At 43.2% G+C, this 26,695-nt stretch overlaps 1 protein-coding gene across 1 annotated transcript in view; it reads left to right on the forward strand.

The window, feature by feature from the left end:
- Positions 1 to 26,695, forward strand: part of LOC126295112 (probable cytochrome P450 6a14) — a 368,581-nt gene that overhangs the window by 329,758 nt on the left and 12,128 nt on the right. The window contains exons 5-8 of the mRNA XM_049987370.1: positions 232 to 322; positions 10,923 to 11,046; positions 21,673 to 21,888; positions 25,917 to 26,192. Of these exons, the coding sequence (XP_049843327.1) occupies positions 232 to 322; positions 10,923 to 11,046; positions 21,673 to 21,888; positions 25,917 to 26,192 (707 nt within the window). The remainder of the gene's footprint in view (positions 1 to 231; positions 323 to 10,922; positions 11,047 to 21,672; positions 21,889 to 25,916; positions 26,193 to 26,695) is intronic.

The raw sequence follows: 26,695 nt of genomic DNA on the forward strand, positions 1-26,695 counted from the left end.
TGTAGGTGTCGCCACCGGCACGAACCTTGTGTGAATGCTCTGAAAAGCTAATCATTTGCATATCACAGCATCTTCTTGCTGTCGGTTAAATTTCGCGTCTGTAGCACGTCATCTTCGTGGTGTAGCAATTTTAATGGCCAGTAGGCCTACTGTATATATCTATACATAACAGATAGGTGATTACGCTGACTTCGGCTAGTGTTTTTATTTTGTATTTCTGTCCATTTGCAGGAGGTTCGCAAGGCTGCTGCTCCCTGAGTGGTTCTACCGGCGCCTGAAAGTACGCTCTGTCCCTCAGGATGTGGCGGACTTCTTCTGTGAGGTACGTGCTGGCCCCACTGGGAGACCATTCTATGTCAGAGTAGTGGCATACATCAGTGCACATAATTTGTCACCAGTTTGCTTCAGGAAGGGAGTATCTATTGAATTTGCTATTAATTTATTTTGTTTATGTGAGGCTGCAGCAGGGGTTACCAATAGTTTGGGAATGTTCTGTATTTTCTTTTATTTAATGAAAGCATTTGATTTTGTGGACCATGCAGTGCTTTTACATAAGTTTACATTATGGCATTAGAGTAAAAGCTTGAGATCTGGAGAGTAGAAAACCATTGGTTGTCGTCCAGTGTCACAGACAGGGAAGAGGTTTGAATCTGACTCTGTTCATGTAAAGTGACAGGTGCCTCAGTGCTGTCTTCTGCATCCGTTGCTTTTCTTGATGCGCACTGTCTGTTAAAAGTGTCCAGTCACTTATTAGTGAACATCAGTATGGGGTGCGTCAAACCTTCGCCTTTGTGACAGTTTCAACTCTGCCGGGAACAGTGTCACAGTGATCTCTGAGTGTTTGTAGACGAATGGCAGCCCACTCTCCCTCAAGAGCCAAAACTAAAAAAGGTAGTCATGACGCGAGCTGGGGTCAAAGCAGCCCCGAATCTACGATATCTCTGAACCGAACCAAAAACTTGATAGGGGCGCTCCCTCCCCCGAAAGTTTGAGAGAGGACATCAAAAATAAAATCCATTTTTCAAAAATATGTTCAATTTGTAGCATACATCTTTCTGAAGAGGTTGATATATAAAACATATATGTTAGAGGAAATTTAAGACATGTTATTTGGCCTTGTTGTTGTTGTCCAGGTTTGACGCAGCTCTCCTTGCTACTCTATCCTGTGCAAGCTTCTTCATCTCCCAGTACCTACTGCAGCCTACATCCTTCTGAATCTGCTTAGTGTATTCATATCTTGGTCTCCCTCTGCGATTTTTACCCTCCACGCTGCCCTCCAGTACTAAATTGGAGATCCCTTGATGTCTCAGAACATGTCCTACCAACCGATCCCTTCGTCTAGTCAAGATGTGCCACAAATTTCTCTTCTCCCCAGTCCTATTCAACACCTCCTCATTAGTTATGTGATCTACCCATCTAATCTTAAGCATTCTTCTGTAGCACCACATTTCGAAAGCTTCTATTCTCTTCTTGTCTAAACTATTTATCATCCACGTTTCACTTCCATATATGGCTACACTCCATACAAATACTTTCAGAAAGGATCATCAGTTATTTTGCTCCCCAAATAGCAAAACGTATTTACTACTTTAAGTGTCTCATTCCCTAATCAAATTCCCTCAGCGTCACCCGACTTAATTCGATTACATTTCGTTATCCTCGTTTTGCTTTTGCTGATGTTCATCTTATATCCTCCTTTCAAGACACTGTCCATTCCGTTCAACTGCTCTTCCAGGTCGTTTACTGACTCTGACAGAATTACAATGTCATCGGCAAAGTTTTTATTTCTTCTCTGTGGATTTTAATTCTTACTCCGAATTTTTCTTCTTTTTCCTTTACTGCTTGCTCAATATACAGACTGAATAATATTGGGGAGAGGCTACAAACCTGTCTCACTCCCTTCCGAACCACTGCTTCCCTTTCATGCCCCTCGACTCTTATAACTGCCACCTGGTTTCTGTACAAATTGTAAATAGCCTTTCTCTCCCTGTATTTTACCCCTGCCACCTTTAGAATTTGAAAGAGACTATTCCAGTCAACATTTTCAGAAGCTTTCTCTAAGTCTACAAATGCTAGAAATATTGGTTTGCCTTTCCTTAATCTATTTTCTAAGATAAGTCGTAGGGTCAGTATTGCCTCACGTGTTCCAACATTTCTGCGGAATCCAAACTGATCTTCCCCGAGGTCGGCTTCTAATAGTTTTTCCATTCGTCTGTAAAGAATTCGTGTTAGTATTTTGCAGCCATGGCTTATTAAACTAATAGTTCGGTAATTTTCACGTCTGTCATCACCTGCTTTCTTTTGTTTTGCCATGCCTCTTCACACAGCAGTCTTCTACCGCACATCGCTGTATTTCGCTCTGTGAAATTCATTTTGTAATTGAAGCCATCAAACCTATATTCAGAACAGTGGAAGTTAAAATGCCCTGCAGTGCCTCTACTGCTCCCAGATGGCCGGTTTGACAACCTACCCCCCCCCCCCCCTCTCTCTCTCTCTCTCTCTCTCTCTCTCTCTCTCTCTCTCTCTCTCTTTTTATGAACTCACAATTAATACTGGGTGGGATTATTTGTGACCCAGAGAGTAAAAGCTCTTCAGAAAATTTATACTCCCTGTTGCCTATTAGCTAAGAACTTCCTCTTTTGTGTGCCATGAAATTAAGTATAGAAAACTTATAACCGAGAAGCAAGACAGTACACGTTTCTTCAGTCCTTAGGTCCCAGAATTTTTTCTCTCTAATCTCGCTACACCTTTACAAGGCACAGTTTCCTTTCTGCAAGAGAATCTGTTACCTCATCAAACATTTTGCTAAATGAAAAATCAAAATGTCATTGTATAATACTGAAAAAGTTCTTAATACAATTAGCAGCAGTACTGGTGTGATTTCTCGATTTGTTACGTCTGTTTTGTCACTGTCTGGTAGATAAAACAAAATATACCTTTCTAATATGGCAGCAATTGTAACTCATGCCAAATAAGCCAGACTGTTTTGGCACAACACTCACTTTTATGTACCGTACTTAAATAAATAACATGACAGAATTAGGCTTACTCCAAGCAAAAAGTTATATGTTAGTTAATAGTTTGACATTTCAGTTACATGCTTCAGTTTCTCAAGCTCGAGATGGAGAAGTAGTAGTACAAAATTTTATATAAGTTTGGAATGATCATATTCTTCCACATAATTTGTGCGATGTCCCCATTTCTGCTTCCTCGTCCTAACAAACAGTCTTATACACTAATTCTGCAACTATTCCTGCCACTATCAAAACTTAGCCTCAGGTTAACTTCACTATGCCTTCTAGAATCACAGGTACAGTAATCCCGCATTTAGTCTCCAGTTAGGCGTTATTACGTGTTCGTTCAACATGTTTTCTGCTCTATTCCGAGAATAGAACGTAGCGGCTGTTGACTGGAGACTGTACAAGTGGCTGTTAGTAGTTTAGCGGCCTGGCAAAAATTTTCTGTCAAACTTTCATTTTCTTGGATACACCGAGAAGATAATATGTAATCTTTGTTACCTGTTGCTCCTGTTCATCGTTTATTTCCACTCTGGTAGTCTTGATCTCTGAATTTCCCTAATAGTTATAAGAACACTTACATTCGCACACCCAATCAACCACATAAGCAAACAGCGCTTGGAATTCACCCATTCCGGTTCATACGGCTCAGCTCATATAATCCCATCCCCTTTTGTCTCCAGCAAAGTCTTTTATTTCTACACTACTGGCCATTAAAATTGCTACAGCAAGAAGAAATGCAGATGATAAACAGGTATTCATTGGGCAAATATATTATACTAGACCTGACATGTGATTACATTTTCACGCAATTTGGGTGCATAGATCCTGAGAAATCAGTACCCAAAACAACCACCTCTGGCCGCAATAACGGCCTCGATATGCCTGGGCATTGAGTCAAACAGAGATCGGATGGCTTGTACAGGTACAGCTGCCTGTGCAGCTTCAACACGATACCACAGTTCATCAAGAGTAGTGACTGGCGTATTGCGAAGAGCCAGTTGCTCGGCCACCATTGACCAGACGTTTTCAATTGGTGAGACATCTGGAGAATGTGCTGGCCAGGGCAGCAGTCGAATATTTTCTGTATGCAGAAAGGCCCCTACAGGACCTGCAATGTGCGGTCCTGCATTATCCTCCTGAAATGTAGAGTTTTGCAGGGATAGAATGAACGGTAGAGCCACGGGTCGTAACACATCTGAAATGTATTGTCCACTGTTCAAAGTGCCGTCAATGCGAACAAGTTGTGACCGAGACGTGTAACCGATGGCACCCCATACCATCAAGCCGGGTGATACGCCAGTATGGCGAAGACGAATACACGCTTCCAATGAGCGTTCACCGCGATGTCGCCAAACAGGGATACGACCATTGTGATGCTGTAAACAGAACCTGGATTCATCCGAAAAAAATGATGTTTTGCCATTCGTGCACCGAGGTTCGTCATTGAGTACACCATCGCAGGCGCTCCTGTCTGTGATGCAGTGTCAAGGGTAACCGCAGCCACGGTCTCGGAGCTGATAGTCCGTGCTGCTGCAAACGTCGTCGAACTGTTCGTGCAGATGGTTGTTGTCTTGCAAACGTCCCCATCTGTTGACACAGGAATCGAGACGTGGCTGCACGATCCGTTACAGCCGTGTGGATAAGATGCCTGTCATCTCGACTGCTAGTGATACGAGGCCGTTGGGATCCAGCACGGCGTTCCGTATTACCCTCCTGAACCCACCGATTCCATATTCTGCTAACAGTCATTGGATCTCGACCAACGCGAGCAGCAATGTCGCGATACGATAAACCGCAGTCACGATGGACTGCAATCTGACCTTAATCAAAATCGGAAACGTGATGGTACGCATTTCTCCTCCTTACACGAGGCATCACAACAACGTTTCACCGTGCGACGCCAGTCAACTGATGTTTGTGTATGAGAGATCAGTTGGAAACTTTCCACATGTCAGCACGTTGTAGGTATAGCCACTGTCACCAACCTTGTGTGAATGCTCTGAAAAGCTAATCATTTGCAAATCACAGCATCTTCTTCCTGTCGGTTAAATTTCGCGTCTGTAGCATGCCATCTTCGTGGTATAGCAATTTTAATGGCCAGTAGTGTAGATGTGACAAGGATTCCCCTGTCAGAGACTTCACGTACACTATGGATGCATTCAAAAATCAACTTACATTTCGCTAGATGCTGGGCACTTTTTGAAACAAGGTTTCTTCTCTTCAAGAATTTGGTGCCCCCTGACATTGCCACTGAGAGCAGATATCCCGATTTGCCGACCCCTATATCCGGACCTGGTTTTGGGTGAAGTTGACGTTGCAACTCATCCCAAAGATGTTCCATTGGGTTCAGGTCAGGACTCTTGGCAGGCCGGTCTGTTAAAAGAATGCCATTTCCCCAAACCATTTGCTGCTTTATTCAGAGTGCAAAACGGAAATGAGCGTATGGCGCACGGTCTGGGGAAGTTCTGCTGCCGAGTGCAAGTCTTATTTCAGTCGTGACCACATTGGGCGACTTGTGCGCCAGTGATGTGGATGAAATGATGATGAGGACAACACAACACGCAGTCCACGATCGGATAAAACCTCCAACCCGACCGGGAATCAAACCCGGGTCCACTTGCACAGGAGGTGAGAACAGTACCAGCCAGATAAGCGGGCGGACATTCACAGTGCAATGTCTTGCTGATGAAAACAGCTATTGTCTCTGAACAGAGTGCTCTAAAATGTTTTCGCATCCTTCCACGTTTAGCATTTTCTTCAGCACAATAAGGGCCCACCATGAGAAACACCCCTATACCTTAACACCAGCTCCTCAACGCTTGACTGTTGGCACTACATGTGATGGCAGGTAATGTTGTCTGGGCATTCACTAAACCCAAACTCTCCCACTGGATAGCCACAGGGTATATCATGATTCGTCACTCTGAATCACTTGCACTTCGCAGCAAACATAAACATAGCCAAAGCCTTGCAGACAAACAAAAATTACGCGAAGCGAAATGCAGTGTGAGGAGGGCTATACGAGAGGCGTTCAATGAATTCGAAAGTAAAGTTCTGTGTACTGACTTGGCAGAAAATACTAAGAACTTTTGGTCTTATGTCAAAGTGGTAGGCGGATCAAAATAAAATGTCCAGACACTCCGTGACCAAAATGGTACTCAAACATGAGGATGACAGACTAAAGGCCGAAATACTAAATGTGTTTTACCAAAGCTGTTTCACAAAGGAAGACTGCACTGTAGTTCCTTCTCTAGATTGTCGCACAGATGACAAAAAGGTAGATATCGAAATAGACGACAGAGGAATAGAGAAACAATTAAAATCGCTCAAAAGAGGAAAGGCAGCTGGACCTGATGTGATACCAGTTCGATTTTACACAGAGTACGCGAAGGAACTTGCCCCCCTTCTTGCAACGGTGTACCGTAGGTCTCTAGAACAGCGTAGCGTTCCAAAGGATTGGAAAAGGGCGCAGGTCATCCCCGTTTTCAAGAAGGGACGTCGAACAGATGTGCAGAACTATAGACCTACATCTCTGACGTCGGTCAGTTGTAGAATTTTTGGAACACGTATTATGTTCTAGTATAATGTCTTTTCTGGAGACTAGAAATCTACTCTGTAGGAATCAGCACGGGTTTCGAATTAGACGATCGTGTGAAACCCAGCTCGCGCTATTCGTCCACGAGACTCAGAGGGCCATAGACACGGGTTCACAGGTAGATGCCGTGTTTCTTGACTTCCGCAAGGCGTTTGATACAGTTCCCCACAGTCGTTTAATGAACAAAGTAAGAGCAAATGGAATATCAGACGAATTGTGATTGGATTGAAGAGCTCCTAGATAACAGAAAGCAGCATGTCATTCTCAATAGAGAGAAGTCTTCAGAAGTAAGAGTGATTTCAGGTGTGCCGCAGGGGAGTGTCGTTACTGGCTTGTATAATCCAGCCTTCATTGCCAATGAATAGCAGTCAGCGTGGGTGCGTGGACTAGGTGGCTGCTGTGGAGGCCCATACAGAGCACACACTGTTCATAGCTTCTTGGTTCATCTGGGCAGTCAGTTCCTCAATAATTGCATGTCTATTCCCTGGTACAGATCTTCAAAGCTTTCACTCACACCTGTCAAAAATGGTTCTGAGCACTATGGGACTTAACTTCTAAGGTCATCAGTCCCCTAGAACTTAGAACTACTTAAACCTAACTAACCTAAGGGCATCACACACATCCATGCCCGAGGCAGGATTCAAACCTGCGACCGTAGCGGTCACGCTGTTCCGGACTGTAGCGCCTAGAACCGCTCAGCCACTCCAGCCGGCTAAAGATGAGGTATTGGTTCAAATGGCTCTGAGCACTATGGGACTTAACATCGGAGGTTATCAGTCTCCTAGAACTTAGAACTACTTAAACCTAACTAACCTAAGGACATTACACACATCCATGCCCGAGGAAGGATTCGAACCCACGACTGTAGTGCTCGCGCGGTTCCAGACTGTAGCTCCTAAAACCTCTCGGCCACACCAACCGGCTGTTGAGGTATTATGTACATTTAATTTCAATGTTTACACTGCAGGTGCCATATGACAAGGTCTCTCTCTCGATGTTGAGTTGTATTTGGTGTCAGTCCGCAGTAGAGCACTACTGGCCGAGCGACGTGGCAGGTGACTGTTGTCGTTTAGAGCATGAAAAGTCTGGAAGGAAGCATTGTGCAATGATAAACGGAGTCTTGTGGACTGAGGAATGCTTTCGTGGCATTCCTTAGGTGATCTTGTCATTCTGGAAGGCACAGTGAATGAACACAAGTATGCATCTGAGCGGAACCTACTTTGAAGAGATTCAGGCCGAAACGAACTTTCAGGTTGGGAACAGAGTTCGCGTGGGGAAATTGGAGTCAGAAGAATTTGTAATAAAGAACGGACTTAAGCAGGGAGATGCCCTGTTTTCGCCACTTTTTAATTTAGTCCTAGAATATATTGTACGAATGGCAGCAGATAATTCAGAGGGTGTGGAGTTAAATGGAAATATTAAGATATTAGGGTATGCAGATGATCTAAACATCATTAGCGATAGGAAAGAATCTGTAACAGCAAATGCGAATGCGTTAATCGAGGCTAGTAAAGATGTACGAGGTGCATTCAAGTTCTAAGGTCTCCGATTTTTTTTTCTGATTAGCTACTCACCCGAAATCAATGAAACTGGCGTTACTTCTCGCCCTGCAGACGTACACATTTTTCACAACGCTGAAGCCACGATTCCATGGCAGCGGCGAAGGCTTCTTGAGGAGTCTGTTTTGACCACTGGAAAATCGCTGAGGCAATAGCAGCACGGCTGGTGAATGTGCGGCCACGGAGAGTGTCTTTCATTGTTGGAAAAAGCCAAAAGTCACTAGGAGCCAGGTCAGGTGAGTAGGGAGCACGAGGAATCACTTCAGAGTTGTTGTCACGAAGAAACTGTTGCGTAACGTTAGCTCGGTGTGCGGGTGCGTTGTCTTGGTGAAACAGCACACACGCAGCCCTTCCCGGACGTTTTTGTTGCAGTGAAGGAACGAATTTGTTCTTCAAAACGTTTTCGTAGGATGCACCTGTTACCGTAGTGCCCTTTGGAACGCAATGGGTGAGGATTACGCCCTCGCTGTCCCAGAACACGGACACCATCATTTTTTCAGCACTGGCGGTTACCCGAAAATTTTTTTGGTGGCGGTGAATCTGTGTGCTTCCATTGAGCTGACTGGCGCTTTGTTTCTGGATTGAAAAATGGCATCCACGTCTCATCCATTGTCACAACCGACGGAAAGAAAGTCCCATTCGTGCTGTCGTTGCGCGTCAACATTGCGCCGGCAACATGCCACACGGGCAGCCGTGTGGTCGTCCGTCGGCATTCGTGGCGCCCACCTGGTGCCAACTCTGGAGGCGATCTGTTCGACAGTCATTCGGCAATTCCCCAAAACAATTCCCTCCACTTTCTCGATCGTGTCGTCAGACCGGCTTGTGCGAGCCCAAGGTTGTTTCGGTTTGTTGTCACACGATGTTCTGCCTTCATTAAACTGTCGCACCTACGAACGCACTTTCGACACATCCATAACTCCATCACCACATGTCTCCAACTGTCGATGAATTTCAATTGGTTTCACACCACGCAAGTTCAGAAAACGAATGATTGCACGGTGTTCAAGTAAGGAAAACGTCGCCATTTTAAGTATTTAAAACAGTTCTCATTCTCGCCGCTGGCGGTAAAATTCCATCTGCCAAACGGTGCTGCCATCTCTGGGACGTATTGACAATGAACGCGGCCTCATTTTAAAACAATGCGCATGTTTCTATCTCTTTCCAGTCCGGAGAAAAAAAATCGGAGGCCCTAGAACGTGAATGCACCTCGTAGGTCTAAGGATAAGTGAAGACAAAACTAAATACCTGGTTACTACTAGAATGCCAACAGTAGTAGATCAGGAAATGTTAAGAGTTGGAGATATGCAGTTTGAACACATTTAAGTATCTAGGCGTGGACATCACTTCGAGAAATGAGATTGAATCCGAACTGGAGAAGAGATTACGGGCGGGAAATGCGTGCTTCTTCTTACTGAATAGGTTACTTTCATGACGGATATTGTCTAGGAATTTAAAGATTCGAATCTGTGACTGTAGTGGTCGTGCGGTGCCAGACTGTAGCGCCTAGAACCACTCGGCCACTCCGGGCGGCTCGCACCTGTCATCTAGGGTCCATGGTGCGCCACAGTTTCCTTGTTGCCAGATTTGGAGAATGCCATTTTGCCACGGGTGGTATACTTTAACCATAGCAGCACCCGTACAGCTTAGAAACTACCACCTTTGGCCTGAAAACCAAGCTAAGAATAAATTTTAAATTGAAGCTTCCTGGCAGATTGAAACTGTGTGCCAGAACAGTACTCGAACTCGGGACCTTTGCCTTTCACGGGAAAGTGCTCTACCAACTGAGCTATCCAAGCACGACTCACGCCCCTTCCTCACAGCTTTACTTCTGCCAGTATCTCGTCTCCTACCTTCCAAACTTTACAGAAGCTCTCCTGCGAACCTTGCAGAACTAGCACTCCCGAAAGAAAGGATACTGCAGAGACATGGCTTAGCCACAGTTCTGCAAGGTTCGCAGAAGAGCTTCTGTGAAGTTTGGAAGGTAGGAGACGAGGTACTGGCAGAAGTAAAGCTGTGAGGATGGGCGTGAGTCGTGCTTGGGTAGCTCAACTGGTAGAGCACTTTCCCGTGAAAGGCAAAGGTCCCGAGTTCGAGTCTTGTTCTGGCACACAGTTTTAATCTGCCAGGAAGTTTCGTATCAGCGCACACTCCGCTGCAGAGTGAAAATCTCATTCTGGAAACATCCCCCAGGCTGTGGCTAAGCCATGTCTCCGCGGTATCCTTTCTTTCAGGAATGCTAGTTCTGCAAGGTTCGCAGAAGAGCTTCTGTAAAGTCTGGAAGGTAGGAGACGAGGTACTGGCAGAAGTAAAGCTGTGAGGACGGGGCGTGAGTCGTGCTTGGGTAGCTCAGATGGTAGAGCACCTGCCCGCGAAAGGCAAAGGTCCCGAATTCGAGTCTCGGTCCGGCACACAGTTTTAATCTGCCAGGAAGTTTCATATCAGCGCACACTCCGCTGCAGAGTGAAAATCTCACTCTGGAAATTTTAAATTGCCCTGTTTCCACTTTACAACGACTGCTCTGTTTCCCACATCCCCCTGACCTGCTTTATATACCCTTCACTGCTCGTGCTGCTGTCTGTGATTGGTTGTTGCATGTTGACATGTAATGTAGGCTATGATGACATTTGTGTGACTGGACTGTGTGTCTACAGACTCATTTGAGGATCGAGTAGCCGTGGCTGTCGTGGTTCCAAAGAACCATATAAACAAATAAATTTCCCTTATACATATGTAGCGTGTGTATTTCAGGTGGTGCGTCACTCAATGGACGAGCGCGAGCAGTCCGGCGTGGCGCGGAAGGACTTTCTGCAGACACTGCTCGACCTGAGGAGCGAAGGGCGAAGGGAGGGCGACAACTCCCTCGGCGGGATCGGTACGTCTCTCCGTCTGCTGATAAATCCGTCACTTTTTAAAACTTGCACTATATGTATATTTTTTGCAGTTATCTTGCAGGGTATGCCGTCAAACAGGCCGACTTGGAGCAGGAGAGGCATCACAGGACATTTTAATTTCCACTGTCTATACTTTTGCAAATAAATTCATATAACTTTGTCAGCATCACCAGGAAGCATTCAGGATTCACACTCATCGCAGTGGAAGATCGAAAACATTACAAAATAAATTTTTCTTACATGTGATATTTCATCATTTTTTTTCACTTACTAATGGCAGCAGTTGTTGCTATAGGTTCACTTTTCTTCATAAGTAAGACAGAAGGTTCGATGAATTTTGCACAGCATGCAAACCATACTTAAAGGTGTATGAAACTCTAGAATTTTACAAATCTATTAAAAACTGTGGTAAAAATTGAGGTAATTAACTACAAAATTTGTGTTTTTTTCTAAACATGAAGTTTAAAATACAACAGATCATTCGTTTTTTCATAAATTAAATAAATTTTAGAGTTTCATACACCTGTAAGTATGGTATGTATGCTGTGCAAAATTCATCGAACAATCTCTCTAACTTACGAAGAAAAGTGTACCTATAGCAACAAATGCAGCCATTAGTAAGTGGAAAAATGATGAAATTTAACACGTAAAGAGAATTATTTTGTAACGTTTTCGAACTTCCACTGCAATGAGTGTGAACTCTGAATCCTTCCTCGTGATTCTGACAAAGTTTTATGAATTTATTTGCAAAAGTATAGACAGTGGGAATTAAAATTTCCTGTGGTGCCTCTCCTGCTCCAAGTCGCCCCGTTTGACGTCCTACCCTCCTTAATTAAAGCCTAGTCACATGAAAAAATATGAAAAATGTTGCTCATTGTGGGAATAGGTAGCACCTACAGGGTTACTCAGAAATATCTCCAGGGTTTCAGAAGATAACTGTCCAAACCCAAAAAAATATACAAAAACACACACAGAGTACCTCTCCAGATTTTAGCTCACATTGCAACTGCTCAATGTCACCACCATTTGTAATGCTGGAAATGTCAATATGGCATGCAGTTTTCTGACTCAGATAAATTAGCCGTGCGGTCAAATGCAGGGCTTTCCGGAGTGGGAAGGAGCGCCTGGTTCCCAGCACAAATCCGCACGGCAGACTTGTGTCGAGGTCCGGTGAGCCAACCAGTCTGTGGATGGTTTTTAGGTGGTTTTCCATCTGCCACAGTGAATGCGGGCCGGTTCCCCCAATTCCGCCTCAGCTACACTATGTCGACGATTGCTGCGGAAACAAGTTCTCCACGTACGTGTACACCACCATTACTCTGCCACGCAAACATAGGGGTTACACTCGTCTGGTGTGAGACGTTCCCTTGGGGGTCCATCGGGGGTGAACCGCACAATAGCCCTTTAGCCCTGGGTTCGGTGCGGGGCGGCGGAGGGGTGAGTGGACTGTAGTCATCGTGGGGTTGCGGTGTGGGGACAGAGCCTATCCGCTGTTTCTAGGCCCCCAGTTAACATACAATACAATACAATACAGATAAATTGTCTGAGATGTTGCAACAGTAGCCTGCTTTACAAACCTGTTCACTGAATTGCCTGTCTGTAGGCCATAGCTAATTCAGTGCAACAATACGGAGCAAAGGTTTAACAATGAAGCTTCAGCACACCAGGACCTACACTGAGATGAAAAAAGTCGTGGAGTACCTTCTAATATTGTGTCGGACTTCCTTTTCCCTCGCGTAGTGCAGAAACTGTCCGCCCCCGGTAGCTGAGAGGTCAGTGTGACAGAATGTCACTCCTGAGGACACGGGTTCGATGCCCGGCTGTGTCGGAGATTTTCTCCGCTCAGGGGCTGTGTGTTCTGTTGTCCTAATCGTCACCATTTCATCCCCACCAACGCCCGAGTCTCCGACGTGGCAAATCGAAAGACTTGCACCCGGTGAGCAGTCTACCTGACGGGAGGCTCTAGTGACATGACATTTTGGTGCAGCAACTCGACTTGGCATGGTCTCGACAAGTCATTGTAAGTGCCCTGCAGAAATACTGAGCCACGCTGCAGCCATAACTGTGCAAGTATTGCCGCTGCAGGATTATCTGCACATTCTGACCTCTACATTATATCTCATAAATGTTCAGTGGGTGACCAAATTATTCGCTCAAGTTGTTTAGAATATCCTACAAACCAAATGTGAACTCCATAAAATTCCACCATTGTTTGGGAGCATGAAGTCCACGAATGGCTGCAAATGGTCTCCAAGTGGCCAAACATAACAGTTTCCAGTCAATGACCGGTTAAGTTTGGACCAGAAGACACAGGCCATTCTTTGTAAACACAGCCCACATCATTGTGGAGCCACCATCAGCTTGCACAGTGACTTGTTGACAACTTGGGTCCACGGCTTCTTGGGGTTTGTGCCACACTAGAACCCTACCATCAACTCTTATGAGCTAAAATCAATTTTCCAGTCATCTAGGAAAAGCCGATACAGTCAACAGCCCAGGAGAGGCGATGTTGTGCTGTTAGCAAAGGCACTTGCTTTGGTTGTTTGTTGCCATAGCCTATTAATGCCAAATTTCTTAACGGGTACATTAGTCATATGACCCGTGTAGATTTCTGCAGTTATTTCACGCAGTGTTGCTTACCTGCTAGCACTGACAACTCTGCGGAAATGCTGCTGCTCTCGGCCATTAACTGAGGCCGTCGGCCACTACATTGTCCGTTGGTAAGAGGTAATGCCTGAAACCTGGTATTCTCAGCACTCTCTTGACACGGTGGACCTCCGAATAGCGCATTCTCTAACAACTTCTGAAATGATATGTCCCATGCATCTAGCTGCAACTACCATTCCGCGTTCCGACTCTGCCGATTCCTATCGCACGGCCGTAATAGTGTCGGAAACATTTTCGCACGAATCACCTGCTTACAAATGACAGCTCGACCAATACACTGCCCTTTTACACCTTGTGTATGCAACTCTTCTGCCATCTGTATATGTGCATCTCATGACTTCTCACCTTAGTGTGTGGGTTCAACTTGTAATTGTAGAATTTTGCAGATTGCCAGCAGGCTTCCATTTGCCAATGGGACATTGATACACAGCAATAACATGCAGCAAATTCCCACTGGGTCTCTGATAATGTGTCGCAGGACACGTACGTCTCAGTGCTAGTGAAAGGGTTAAACAAAATAACATTATTCTCAAAAAAATTCACCTTTATTTCTCAACATAATTTATAGCATAAACTGTTCACCCTGGAGTGTAGAACGTATGACACTAGTGATGCACCAATAGACATTCGGAAAAAACATCATCCAGACAATTTCAAAGATAGCAAGAGCCGACAAGTGTGAGGATTATCGTGCAATCAGCTTAACAGCTCGCGTGTACGAGATGCTGACAAGAATAATATGCAGAAGACTAGAGAAAATTGGGGATCTGATAGATGACAATCAGTTTGGCTGTAGGAAAGGTAAAGAAAGGCACCAGGGAGGCTGTTCTGATGTTATGCTCGATAATAGAAGCGAGATTGAAGAAAAATCAAGATACATTCACAGGATTTGACAACCTGGAAAATGTGTTCAACAGTGTAAAATGGCGCAAGACACTGGAATTCCTAAGAAAAGTAGGAATAAGCTATAGAGAAAGACAGGTAGTATACTGTACGTAGATGACCCAGCAGGGAACAATGACAGTATAAGACCAAGAAAGAAGTGCTCGGATCAAAAAAAAGTGTTAGACAGGGACGTATCAATCTATACCTCAACGAACAATGAGGGAAATAAAACAGAGATTCAAGAGTGTATTAAAATTCAGGGTGAAAGGATATTAAGGATAAAATTTGCTGATGGCATTGCTATCTTTGGTGAAAGTGAAGAAGAATTACACGGGATGTGTTGAATGGAATAAAAAAGTCTAATGAGCACAGAATATGGATTGAGAGTAAGTTGAAGAAATATGAAAGTAATGAGAGGTAGCAGAAGTGAGAACAGTGAGAAACTTTACATCAGAATTGAGATCGTGAAGAACATCAATTTAAGGAATTCTGCTACCTGGGCCGCAAAAAAATTTATGACAGATGGAGCGAGGAGGACATAAAAAGCAGACTAGCATTGGCAAAAAGAGCATTCCTGCCCAAGAGAAGTCGAATAGTAGGTCTTACTTTGAGTATGAAATGTCTCATATAAAGATGTGAAACAAATACTAACAAGGAGATACAGGGGCTGGCCAGTACTTACCTCAGCTCAGTACAGCCAATAGAAACACAAAAAAACACAAAAAAATTCGGTTGTTTTTTGTGTTTCTATCGGCTGTACTGAGCTGAGGTAAGTACTGGCCAGCCCCTCTATCTCCTTGTTAATAATGTTTGAGTATGAAATGTGTGTCATTGGATGTTTGGACTGGAGCATTGTATGGTAGTGAGAAACAGGCTGTGGGGAAACCAGAACAGAAAAGGACTGAAGCATTTCAGATGTGGTGCTACAGAAGAATTTTGAAAATTAGGTGGTCTGATAAGATAAGGAATGATGAGGATCTCTACCGAATCGATAAGGAAAGAAATGTATGGAAAACACTGACAAGAAGAGGGGACAGGATGGTAAAAAAATCTGTTAAGATGTCCGATAAAATCTTCCATAGTGCTAGGGGAAGCTGTAGATGGTAAGAACCGTAGAGGAAGACAGAGTTTGTCATTGTTGTTGTTGTGGTCTTCAGTCCTGAGACTGGTTTGATGCAGCTCTCCACGCTACTCTGTCCTGTACAAGCTTCTTCATCTCCCAGTACCTACTGAAGCCTACATCCTTCTGAATCTGCTTAGTGTATTCATCTCTTGGTCTCCCTCTATGATTTTTACCCTCCACACTGCCCTCCAATGCTAAATTTGAAATCCCATGATGCCTCAGAACATGTCCTACCAAACGATCCCTTCTTCTAGTCAAGTTGTGCCACAAATTTCCCTTCACTCCAATTCTATTCCATACCTCCTCATTACTTATGTGATCTTACCATGTAATCTTCAGCATTCTTCTGTAGCACCACATTACAAAAGCTTCTATTCTCTTCTTGTCCAAACTATTTATCATCCACGTTTCACTTCCATACATGGCTACACTCCATACAAATACTTCGAGAAACGACTTCCTAACATTTAAATCTATACTGGATGTTAACAAATTTCTCTTCTTTACAAATGCTTTCCTTGCCATTGCCAGTCTACATTTTATATCCTCTCTAGCTCGACCATCATCAGTCATTTTGCTCCCCAAATAGCAAAACTCCTTTACTACTTTAAGTGTCTCATTTCCTAATCTAATTCCCTCAGCATCACCCGACTTAATTCGACTACATTCCATTATCCTCGTTTTGCTTTTGTTGCTGTTCATCTTATACCCTCCTTTCAAGATACTGTCCATTCTGTTCAACTGCTCTTCCAAGTCCTTTGCTGTCTCTGACAGAAGTACAATGTCATCAGCGAACCTCAGAGTTTTTATTTCTTCTCCATGGATTTTAATACCAACTCCGAACTTTTCTTTTGTTTTCTTTATTGCTTGCTCAATATACAGATTGAATAACATCGGGGAGAGGCTACAACCCTGTCTCACTCCCTTCCCAACCGCTGCTTCCCTTTCATACCCCTCGAGTCTTATAACTGCCATCTGGTTTCTGTACAAATTGTAAATAGCCTTTTGTTCCCTGTATTTTACCCCTGCCACTTTCAGAATTTGAAAGAGAGTATTCCAGTCAACCTTGTCAAAAGCTTTCTTTAAGTCTACAAATGCTAGAAACGTAGGTTTGCCTTTCCTTAATCTTTCTTCTAAGATAAGTTGTAGGATCAGTATTCCATCACACGTTCCAACATTTCTACGGAATCCAAACTGATCTTCCTCGATGTCGGCTTCTAAGAGTTTTTCCATTTGTCTGTAATGAATTTGCTTTAGTATTTTGCAGCCGAGGCTTATTAAACTGATAGTTCGGTAATTTTCACATTTTTCAACACCTGCTTTCTTTGGGATTGGAATTATAATATTCTTCTCGAAGTCTGAGGGAATTTTGCGTGTCTCATACATCTTGCTCACCAGATGATAGAGTTTCGTCAGGTCTGGCTCTCCCAAGGCTGTTAGTAATTCTAATGGAATGTTGCCTATTCCTGGGGCCTTGTTTTGACTCAGGTCTTTCAGTGCTCTTCACACAGTATCGTATCTCCCATTGCATCTTCATCTACATTCTCTTCCATTTCCATAATATGGTCCTCAAGCACATCGCCCTTGTATAGACCCTTTATTTACTCCTTCCACCTTTCTGCTTTCCCTTCTTTGCTTAGAACTGGGTTTCCATCTGAGCTCTTGATATTCATACAAGTGTTTCTCTTTTCTCCAAAGGTCTCTTTAATTTTCCTGGAGGCAGTATCTATATTACCCCTCGTGAGATAAGCCTCTACATCGTTACATTTGTCCTCTAGCCATCCCCGCTTAGCCATTTTGTACTTCCTGTCGATCTCATTTTAGAGCCGTTTGTATTCCTTTTTGCCTGCTTCATTTACTGTAATCCTCTGCTACCTTCACTATTTCATCCCTCAAAGCTACCCATTCTTCTTCTATTGTATTTCTTACCCCCATTCTTGTCAATCGTTCCCTAATACTTTCCCTGAAGCTGTTTACAATCTCTGGTTCTTTCAGTTTATCCAGGTCCAAGTTATTTGGAGGTTGTCATACATCCAGCAAATAATTGAATAGGTGGGTTGCTGCTGCTGAGATGGAAATGTTGGCACAGGAGAGGAATTTGTCATGGGCTGCATCAAACCAGTCACAAGACTGAGGGGAAAAGAAAACAGAAACCTTTCCAGAAAAAGAAAAAAATATACGATTTTCTGAGTTCTGTGAACTAAGAGTTTGTTTGTGCCTTGAAATCTTCATTGGGTGTGAAATTCTTCCCAGATAATAAAATTTTGAGGTTTGCAGTGAGGAGAGAAGTCAGTCAGAGCAGAATTGAGAACAGGGTGGGGTGACGTCCCGCTTTGTGGTACAAAACTGCAATAATATGTTGTGGTAACAACAGGTGTGGGGGCTGACGTATTGTTATGGTGAAAGAGAAAATTTTTTTCATCATCTCGTTCATCTCTATGGCAGGAATGTGTGCAGTAAATGAATCTGACATAGTTCTACCCTCTGCTAGGGGATCTATAAATATACTGATAGACATTGGAAGTGTTTCTCCGTGAACACCTCGAGTGAACGCTACTGTACTTAAAATGCAACTAAATTAATAATCAGTTTTAATTTTGATTAAAATAAAATAACCCTTGTGTAAAATTTCATAATTTAGGTTACATATGCATTTAAATGTGCAATACATAGTATATTGTTAACTGACATTATTATGGTGATTATGGAAGAAACAAACTTCTAAATGCCACAGTGTCTTTAGTAGAGCATTTATTCAGATTACCAGTTTCGACAAACTATGTTGCCATCTTCGGATCTTATGCATTACACTTGAAAAATCTCGTCCATATGTACAATAATTTGTGTCATATAATGAAGAGCCATTGCAAGGACATGCATGCAATAGTATTTTCTTATGAAAAAAGGAAAAGAATCATTAAATAAAATATCAAACATAGTGCACCGGATATATAAGCTCATGCTCACTTAAAAACCACATATAGACTCCACTGATAATACAAATAATTGCTCCATTAAAGTGAGCTTCACATTTTGAACTTTGTTACTTCTATTTTCATGTCGATTTCCCCCAGAGTGCAACAGTGTCAATCATACATGACATTATTAACTTTGCAAAATTCAAAACCTAATTGTAAGATGAAGCAAAATCATTATCCACTAAAAACTGTATGACAGCCCCAAAATTACGGAGCGAAAATAAAAAATTGCACTTCTATAAGCTTCTTCACTAAAATAAAGTATCATACATTCCGTTAGAACCTGGTGGGCCCAGTGACACTTTAAACTGAAATACCCACCATTTGATTTGCTCAGTACTGATACAAATATAGGATGTTTGTAAATTCTTGTTACTGATTTCTAGGACTTGTAGAAGGGAGTGAGTGCATAATATTTTGGTTAGGAACTGATGCCTGAAAAATGTACCATTCCCATTCTATGACAGTTTCAGTTCACGTGTTTAACTCATCCACTTCTGCTTGAGGAATTGAATTAGCAGTGCTGCAGTACAGTTATTTGGTAACAGTCTGAAAAGAAACATAATGAAACATCCATTTATCATTTAAGCACATTTGTTTGTGATGATGTTTGGTTTGTGGGGTGCACAACTGCGCGGTCCTCAGTGCCCGTACAAAGTCAACAATTTTTTCGCAGGCCAATTTTTTTTTCACAGTCCAATCTAGCCACAGTCACGAATGATGTTGATGATGATGATGAGGACAACACAAACATCAAGACCCGGGTAGAGAAAATCCCCAGTGCAGCCGGGAGTCGAACCCAGGACCCCGTGATCCAGAGGTAGCAACGCTAGCCACTAGGCCGTGAGCTGTGGACAGCACATTTGTTTGTTTTAACACTTAAGCATTGTGTGTTTACGTTTTCCCAAAAAAAAAAAAGAACCCAGGATACTGTACGTACAGAACAGTACTGATGTACAAAGAGCGTTCAAAAAGTTTTGCACAGTCATCTCTAATTTCTTTACTTTTTGCAGGAGGAGAATGAAATTTTTTGTGAACATACTTGGAATGTTTAACTATACATTGAGCCTGCTCAGTGTAGCCTCTGTCAGTTGTGACGCATCTGGCCCAACTTTCTTTCCATGATGTAAATGCACTTTGCTAAAATTCTGGGGATTGACTTTTACACAATCCTTGACACTGGAAATAAGGTCTTTCTCACTATCAAATGTTTTGCCGTGCAGGTGGGCTTTCAGACGAGCAAAGAGGTAAAAATCAGACGGAGCCAAGTCCGGGCTGTAGGGAGGATGAGGAACAATTTTCCAACCCATTTTCCTGATTTTCTCCTGCGTTATAAGAACTGTATGGGGTTTGGCATTGTCATGATGTAGTCTGATGACCTGACCCTGAAGCTGTGGTCTGTGGGCCTTGATGGCACGTCACAGTTCATCCAGTGACAAACAGTAACGGTCCCGATTAATTGTGGAGCCAAGTTCCAAAGAGTCAATGAAAATGACACCACACTGATCCCAGAAGAAGGAGACCATAACCTTTCAGCCTGCTGTTTGTGAAAGTCACAGTTTCTTCGTCCGAGGGGAACCGAGATGACACCACTCCATGGATTGGGTTTTGCTCTCAGGTTCAGACAAAAACAACCATGTTTCATCCTGGGTAATGACGCCGTCAAAACGCTGTTTCCAATCTTCAGTAGAGGTTTTCATGAGATTCTCCCACACATTCTTCCTCATTGTTTTCATTTCTCTTGTCAATAATATAGGCATCCAACATGCACAGATTTTTCTGTACCCTAGTGACTGTACCAGTGATACCACACTACCCAATGACAATTGAATGATTTCAGCAAGCTGTCGTGCCATCACACATCTGTAATTTTCGATGATTTGTTGAATGATCTCCTTATTCACATCACTCACTGCTGTCAATGGTCTACCATATCGTGGATTGTCCAGTAGAGAGAAATCACCTTCTTTAAACCTCTGCAACCACCTCTGAATAATGCTGCGATCCACTGTGTCCTCCCCACAAACGGGAAGCAACTTTCTGTGAATCGATGTGGCAGAGTCATCTCCGGTCTTGAAGAGGAACTCCGTCACCTACCGTTGTTGCAACCTGACATCTACTTCACGATCCATTATGGCTCACCTGTAAATAAAAGAAAATACTTTTATATACTAACTTATAGCTAAATGTTCCAAGTATGTACACAAAAAATTTCATTGACCTCCTGCAAAAAATAAAAAAAAAATGGAAATGACTGTGCAAAACTTTTTGAATGCCCTTTGTATTACAACAGCGGCTCGATGTGTTGACCGTCGTGATTTTTGCAGACATTGTACCTAGTGTGTGCGGTGTTGCCTTGGAGCACCAGTCTTGTCTCCTCATGGTGGAGGTACCTGTTTCTTGGAGCCACTGCATAACTTTAGCAAAACTTTTGTGCTATGGCATGTTACATTGCAGAAAACAATTGTGATACAGCCAACTAGCTGCTCTTCTATTAGCTTGAGCTTCATTGTAAGCAAGGAGCATGTCTGCATGTTTCAAAAATGTATAACAAACCACATTTACTGTACCTGAAACTCACAGGCACCAAATAGGTCTCGCAGCAGGGCAGATGTTAAGTGACATCAGGTGATCGTCTGATACAGTACACACCATCTTGTCTATGCTATATTGCATACCAGGACAAGCAACTTTGAGAATTTTCTCTTTCCTTCATCAGACGTGTGCATTACTCATGCGAATTGAATCCATCGTAGAATGGAAATGGTATGCTTCTGCACAGGGAGTCCTATTTAAAATATTATGTACTCACTCCCCTCTTCAAGTGCTCGAGGTTTGTAAAGGGACTTTCCGAACACCTTGTATAGTAGTGGCTATTTTTGTTGAGACTACTACACGTGCAAGTATACAGCTGCCTGCTCACTCTCACTTTACCCCACTGCGTCGGTGCGCAGAGCTGACGGAGGCGGTGGTGGCGGCACAGGCGGTGGCGTTCTTCGCGGCGGGCCTCGAGACGACGGCCAGTGCCGTCTGCCTGTGCCTGCTGGAGCTGGCCCACGCCCCGGACATCCAGCAGCAGGCCTTCCTGGAGCTGGAAAAGGCCGGAGTGCAGGACCCGCCCGCCTACGAGGAGCTCCAGGGACTGCCCTTTCTGGATGCCATTGTTGCCGGTACGTTCTCTGAGCCACTTTATCTTTGTACATAACCATTACTGTCCTAAAAGCATTTTCACTTTGCAGTGGAATGTCCAGTGTAATTGCCACTTTGTTGCTTGTAAGAATGAACCTGATGTAAACAAACACAAACATGAAACTTACTGGCAGATTAAAACTGTATGACAGACCGAGACTCGAACTCGGGACCTTTGCCTTTCGGGGGCAAGTGCTCTACCATCTGAGCTACCAAAGCATGATTCACGCCCTGATCTCACAGCTTTACTTCTGCCAGTACCTCATCTCCTACCTTCTGGCTGTGGCTAAGCCGTGTCTCCGCAATATCCTTTCTTTCAGGAGTGCTAGTTCTGCAAGGTTCGCAGGAGAGTTTCTGTGAAGTTTGGAGGGTAGGAGACGAGGTACTGGCAGAAGTAAAGCTGTGAGGACGGGGCGTGAGTCGTGCTTGGGTAGCTCAGATGTATAGCACCTGCCTGTGAAAGGCAAAGGTCCCGAATTTGAGTCTCGGTCTGGCACACAGTTTTAATCTTATAGGAAGTTTCATATCAGCGCACACTCCACTGCAGAGTGAAAATCTCATTCTGGAAACACAAACGTGATGATTGGTTAGTGCCATAGCACACATATGAGGGCTACAAAGAAAAACTGAAATAACATTGTTGTGGGCAGAGCTTGTGCAGTATGCATTTCTGCCGCTAGCTGTGTATAGCACAATTCATCGCCAGTTCATTTCCTCCTGTGTCATCGGCCTGGCTTGTTCTGTTCATCTGGAGTGATTGTTTTTGCTAGCTCTGTTTTGTTCTTGTTTCGTTTTTTATAATGGAAATTTAAGTGAAAAGTGTGCAGCTGTGAAATTTTGTTTTCTTCTCGATAAAAATGCTGCTGAAACTGTTATCATGTTGAAAACAGTTTACCGTTATGACATTATGGGAAAAACTCAAGTGTACAAATGGTTTGCTTGATTTAAAAATTGTTGACAAACCTTGTTCTGGACGTCCATCAACTGCCAGAATCGACGAAAAAATTAGAGGGCTTGCACTCGCAGACCATCGACAGACAATTGATCAACTGTCAGACATTACTGAGTTGTCTTGGGGCTTCGTCAGTGAATTTTAATAAAGATATGGGAATGAAAAGTGTTGCTGGCAAGTTTGTTCATCGGGTTCTGAATGACAATCAAAAGGGATTTCAAACTGAAACATGTTGTGCTTTGAAACAACAGCTTGAAACTGATCCAGATTTTCTGTCGAAGGTCATTCCTGGTGGTAAGTCATGGTTACAACATAGAAAGAAAGCAACAGTCAAGCCAATGGAATATGTCATCAAGTCAAATCAGACATCAAAACGATGCTAATTTGCATTTTTTATGCCAAGAACATAGTTGATTTAGAGTTTGTTCCCGCAGATCAGACCGTCAATCAGACATTTTATTTCAAAGTTTTAAGAAGATTGCACAGCTGTGTTCATAAAAAAAGACTGAATTTGTGACAGACAGGAGACTGTTTCTTTCCACCATGACAACGCACCTGCGCACCCAGCCATCTCTGTTAGTCAGTTTTTAGCTAAAAATGGCATGGTTCCACTGCCCCGTGCACCTTGTTCACCTGACCTAGCTCTATGCAAATTTCTCTTATTTCCACATAAGAAAAAGGGTGTGAAAGGACAGTGATTTGACGATACTGAAGAAGTCAAGAAAAAAACAAGGGAGGTGGTGTCAGCCATTTCTAAAGATGACTACAAAAATTGTTTTGAACATTGGAAGCACCTGTGGGACAAATGTATTAGTTGTAATGGAGAGTCTTTAGAAGGGGATGAGGCTGTTTTGTAAACAGTTTGAAAACATATAGCTTTTAAAAATTAATTTTTTTTCTTTTTTTTCCTTTCTTTCTTTCTTTCTTTTTATTTTATTTTTTATTTTTTGGAGTACCCCTCATACACTGGTGTTCCAATTCTCTTGGAAGTTGTTACACTTATATATCCACGGGTGTACCCAGCGAGGGGGCATGGGGCATCAGCTGCCATCCACCCCCCCCCCCCCCAAAGATATTTGAACTCGTTCGTGCAGATCCGGGAGTACCTAGAAGATTATTACTTAATTAAGAGTTGTATTTTTAAACAAGTGCATTCTGATATTTAAAATGTTTATTGAAAGCAGTTTTTCACTAGTTTACTGTTTTATTTAATAAGAAATGCTGTATGTTGTCTTGAGTCCTTGTTTCCTGACTAGTAAGACTTGCCCCCTCCTCCCCCCCCCCCCCCCCCCCTCAGTTCAGATCCTGGGTATGCCCTTGTATATATCAGATATCTTATACAGAAAAAAATTAGGTGTCTTTAGTAAATGAAAATTCAAGATATTCTAATGTATTGACAGTCATCAACATTTTCTTAAACATACTTTAGTTATGTAGTTAGCATCTAAAAAATAGTGTTCAGTTACAGTCTCTGTAAAGGCCAGTTGTTGTTAGATTGTCACACAGTTAATGTGAACTGTAAAAATGGTTTATGCTGTTTCCTGCAGTGTAGTGAAACACACGCATGGAACACCCTTGAAAACAGATGAGGAACAGTTTTTTTTAATGTTTTACACAAGGTTAAAGTGAAAATCTGCTTTGAAGTTTTCTCAGGAACTTTGCTTTAGTAAGCAAAGTTCCTGAGAAAACTTCAAAGCAGATGCTGTATGTTGTACAGCCAGTTTTGTGAACAAGATGTGTGGCTGTTTCAGTTGCATCTGTGAATAGTAATCAGTTTTTCTCTGGACATCTGGTTCAAAACTCACTTTGGTCTTTTTCTTTTAAATTTTTGTATTCAATTTGAATACCTACAACGTTTGGGGTCGACAAGTCAGAAATTGTGCTTTGTATTTTGAAAATTATGGATGTATTTTCAGTAATATTTTAATTGAACCTCATTAGAATATCATCTTTTAGCTAAAAACTAGATATCTCTTTTGAGTTACTCTGACCTCCTCCTTTTTTTTTAAATACCTTACTTGATTCAAATTATACCAGAGCCATAACGAAGTATACAGAATGAGATTTTCACTCTGCAGTGGAGAGTGCACTGATATGAAACTTCCTGGCAGATTGAAACTGTGTGTGAGACCGACACTCAAACTCGGGACCTTTCCCTTTCACAGGGAAGTGCTCTACCAACTGAGCTACACAAGCACAGCTCACGATTCTTCCTCGTACTGAGTTTCACAGGAGATTTTCTGTTAAGTTTGGAAGGTAGCAGATTAGATGCTGACAGAAGTTAAGCTGCGAGGATGGGTCGTGAGTTGCATGTGGGTAGCTCAGTCAGTAGAGCAGTTGCCTGTGAATGGCAAAGGTCCCGAGTTTGAGTCTCAGTCTGGCACACAGTTTTAATGTGCCAGAAAGTTTCACAACACCACACATTCCACTGCAAAAAGAAAATCTTATTCTGGAAACATACCCCGGACTGCAGCAAAGCCACGCCCCCACAATATCCTTCGTACTGGGTGTGCTGGTCCTGTAAGTTTCACAGGAGAGCTTCCGTTAAATTTGGAAGGTAGGAGATGAGTTACAGGCAGAAGTAAAGCTGTGAGGACGGGGTGTGAGTCGTACTTCGGTAGCTCAGATGGTAAAGCACTTGCCCGTGAAAGGCAAATGTCCTGAGTTAGAGTCTTGGCCTGGGACACAGTTTTAATCTGCCAGGAACTTTCAAATAATGTAGTTTAGAAATTTTGTAGTTTTCCCTTAATATTATATAAATTTTAAAAAGGGTGATTAAAAGTGGTATATATCTTGAGTTCTTAAAATCGGATGAGCCAAAAATTTTTGGCTACCTTACTAGTACCTATATGGAAGTATCTTGTGCAGCCACATGTATCATGTCACAAGAGATTCAGCTGTGCCCAGAAAACAAAATTTCAGAATGGTTGTCCCATTGTGTAATGGTGGTTCCTTTGTGGTTATTAATTGCTCAGATGTCGTGTGACTATCTCAGAGAGAGACTTTTACGAAGGCACAGGAAACAGTCAAACTTTATTTGTGTGTTTACATTTGCAGAGACGCTGCGGAAGTACCCTCCGAGCCCGAACCTGGTCCGCGTCGCGACGCAGCCGTACCGGCTGCCGCACTGGAGCGAGGAGGGTGAGGAGGGAGGAGGGAGGGAGGTGTTGGTGGGGGCGGGCACGCGGCTCGTGGTGCCCGTGTTCGCCATGCAGCGAGACGCGCGCCATTTCCCGGACCCGGAGGACTTCCGGCCGCAGCGATTCCTCACCGCCAGCTCCAGGGGGAACCCTGCCTACATGCCGTTCGGAGACGGGCCCAGGGTCTGCATCGGTACGTATGGCCGAGGTGCTGCCTACCAAACACATGTTCCTGTGGGTTGAAAGTGAACATTTAAAAATCCATATGGTACAGACTTCGAGAAGAATATAATAATTCGAATCCCAAAGAAAGCAGGCATTGACAGATGTGAAAATTACTGAACTATCAGTTTAATAAGTCAGCTGCAAAACACTAACACAAATTCTTTACAGACAAATGGAAAAACTAATAGAAGCCGACCTCAGGGAAGATCAGTTTGGATTCTGTAGAAATGTTGGAACACATGAGGCAATACTGACCCTACGACTTATCTTAGAAGCTAGATTAAGGAAAGGCAAAACTACGTTTCTAGCATTTGTAGACTCAGAGAAAGCTTTTGACAATGTTGACTGGAATACTCTCTTTCAAATTCTGAAGGTGGCAGGGGGAAAAAACAGGGAGCGAAGGACTATTTACAATTTGTACAGAAACCAAATTGCAGTTATAAGAGTCGAAGGACATGAATGGGAGGCAGT

Source organism: Schistocerca gregaria, chromosome 11 (genome assembly GCF_023897955.1).
Source record: "Schistocerca gregaria isolate iqSchGreg1 chromosome 11, iqSchGreg1.2, whole genome shotgun sequence".
Taxonomy (NCBI): Eukaryota; Metazoa; Arthropoda; class Insecta; order Orthoptera; family Acrididae; genus Schistocerca; species Schistocerca gregaria.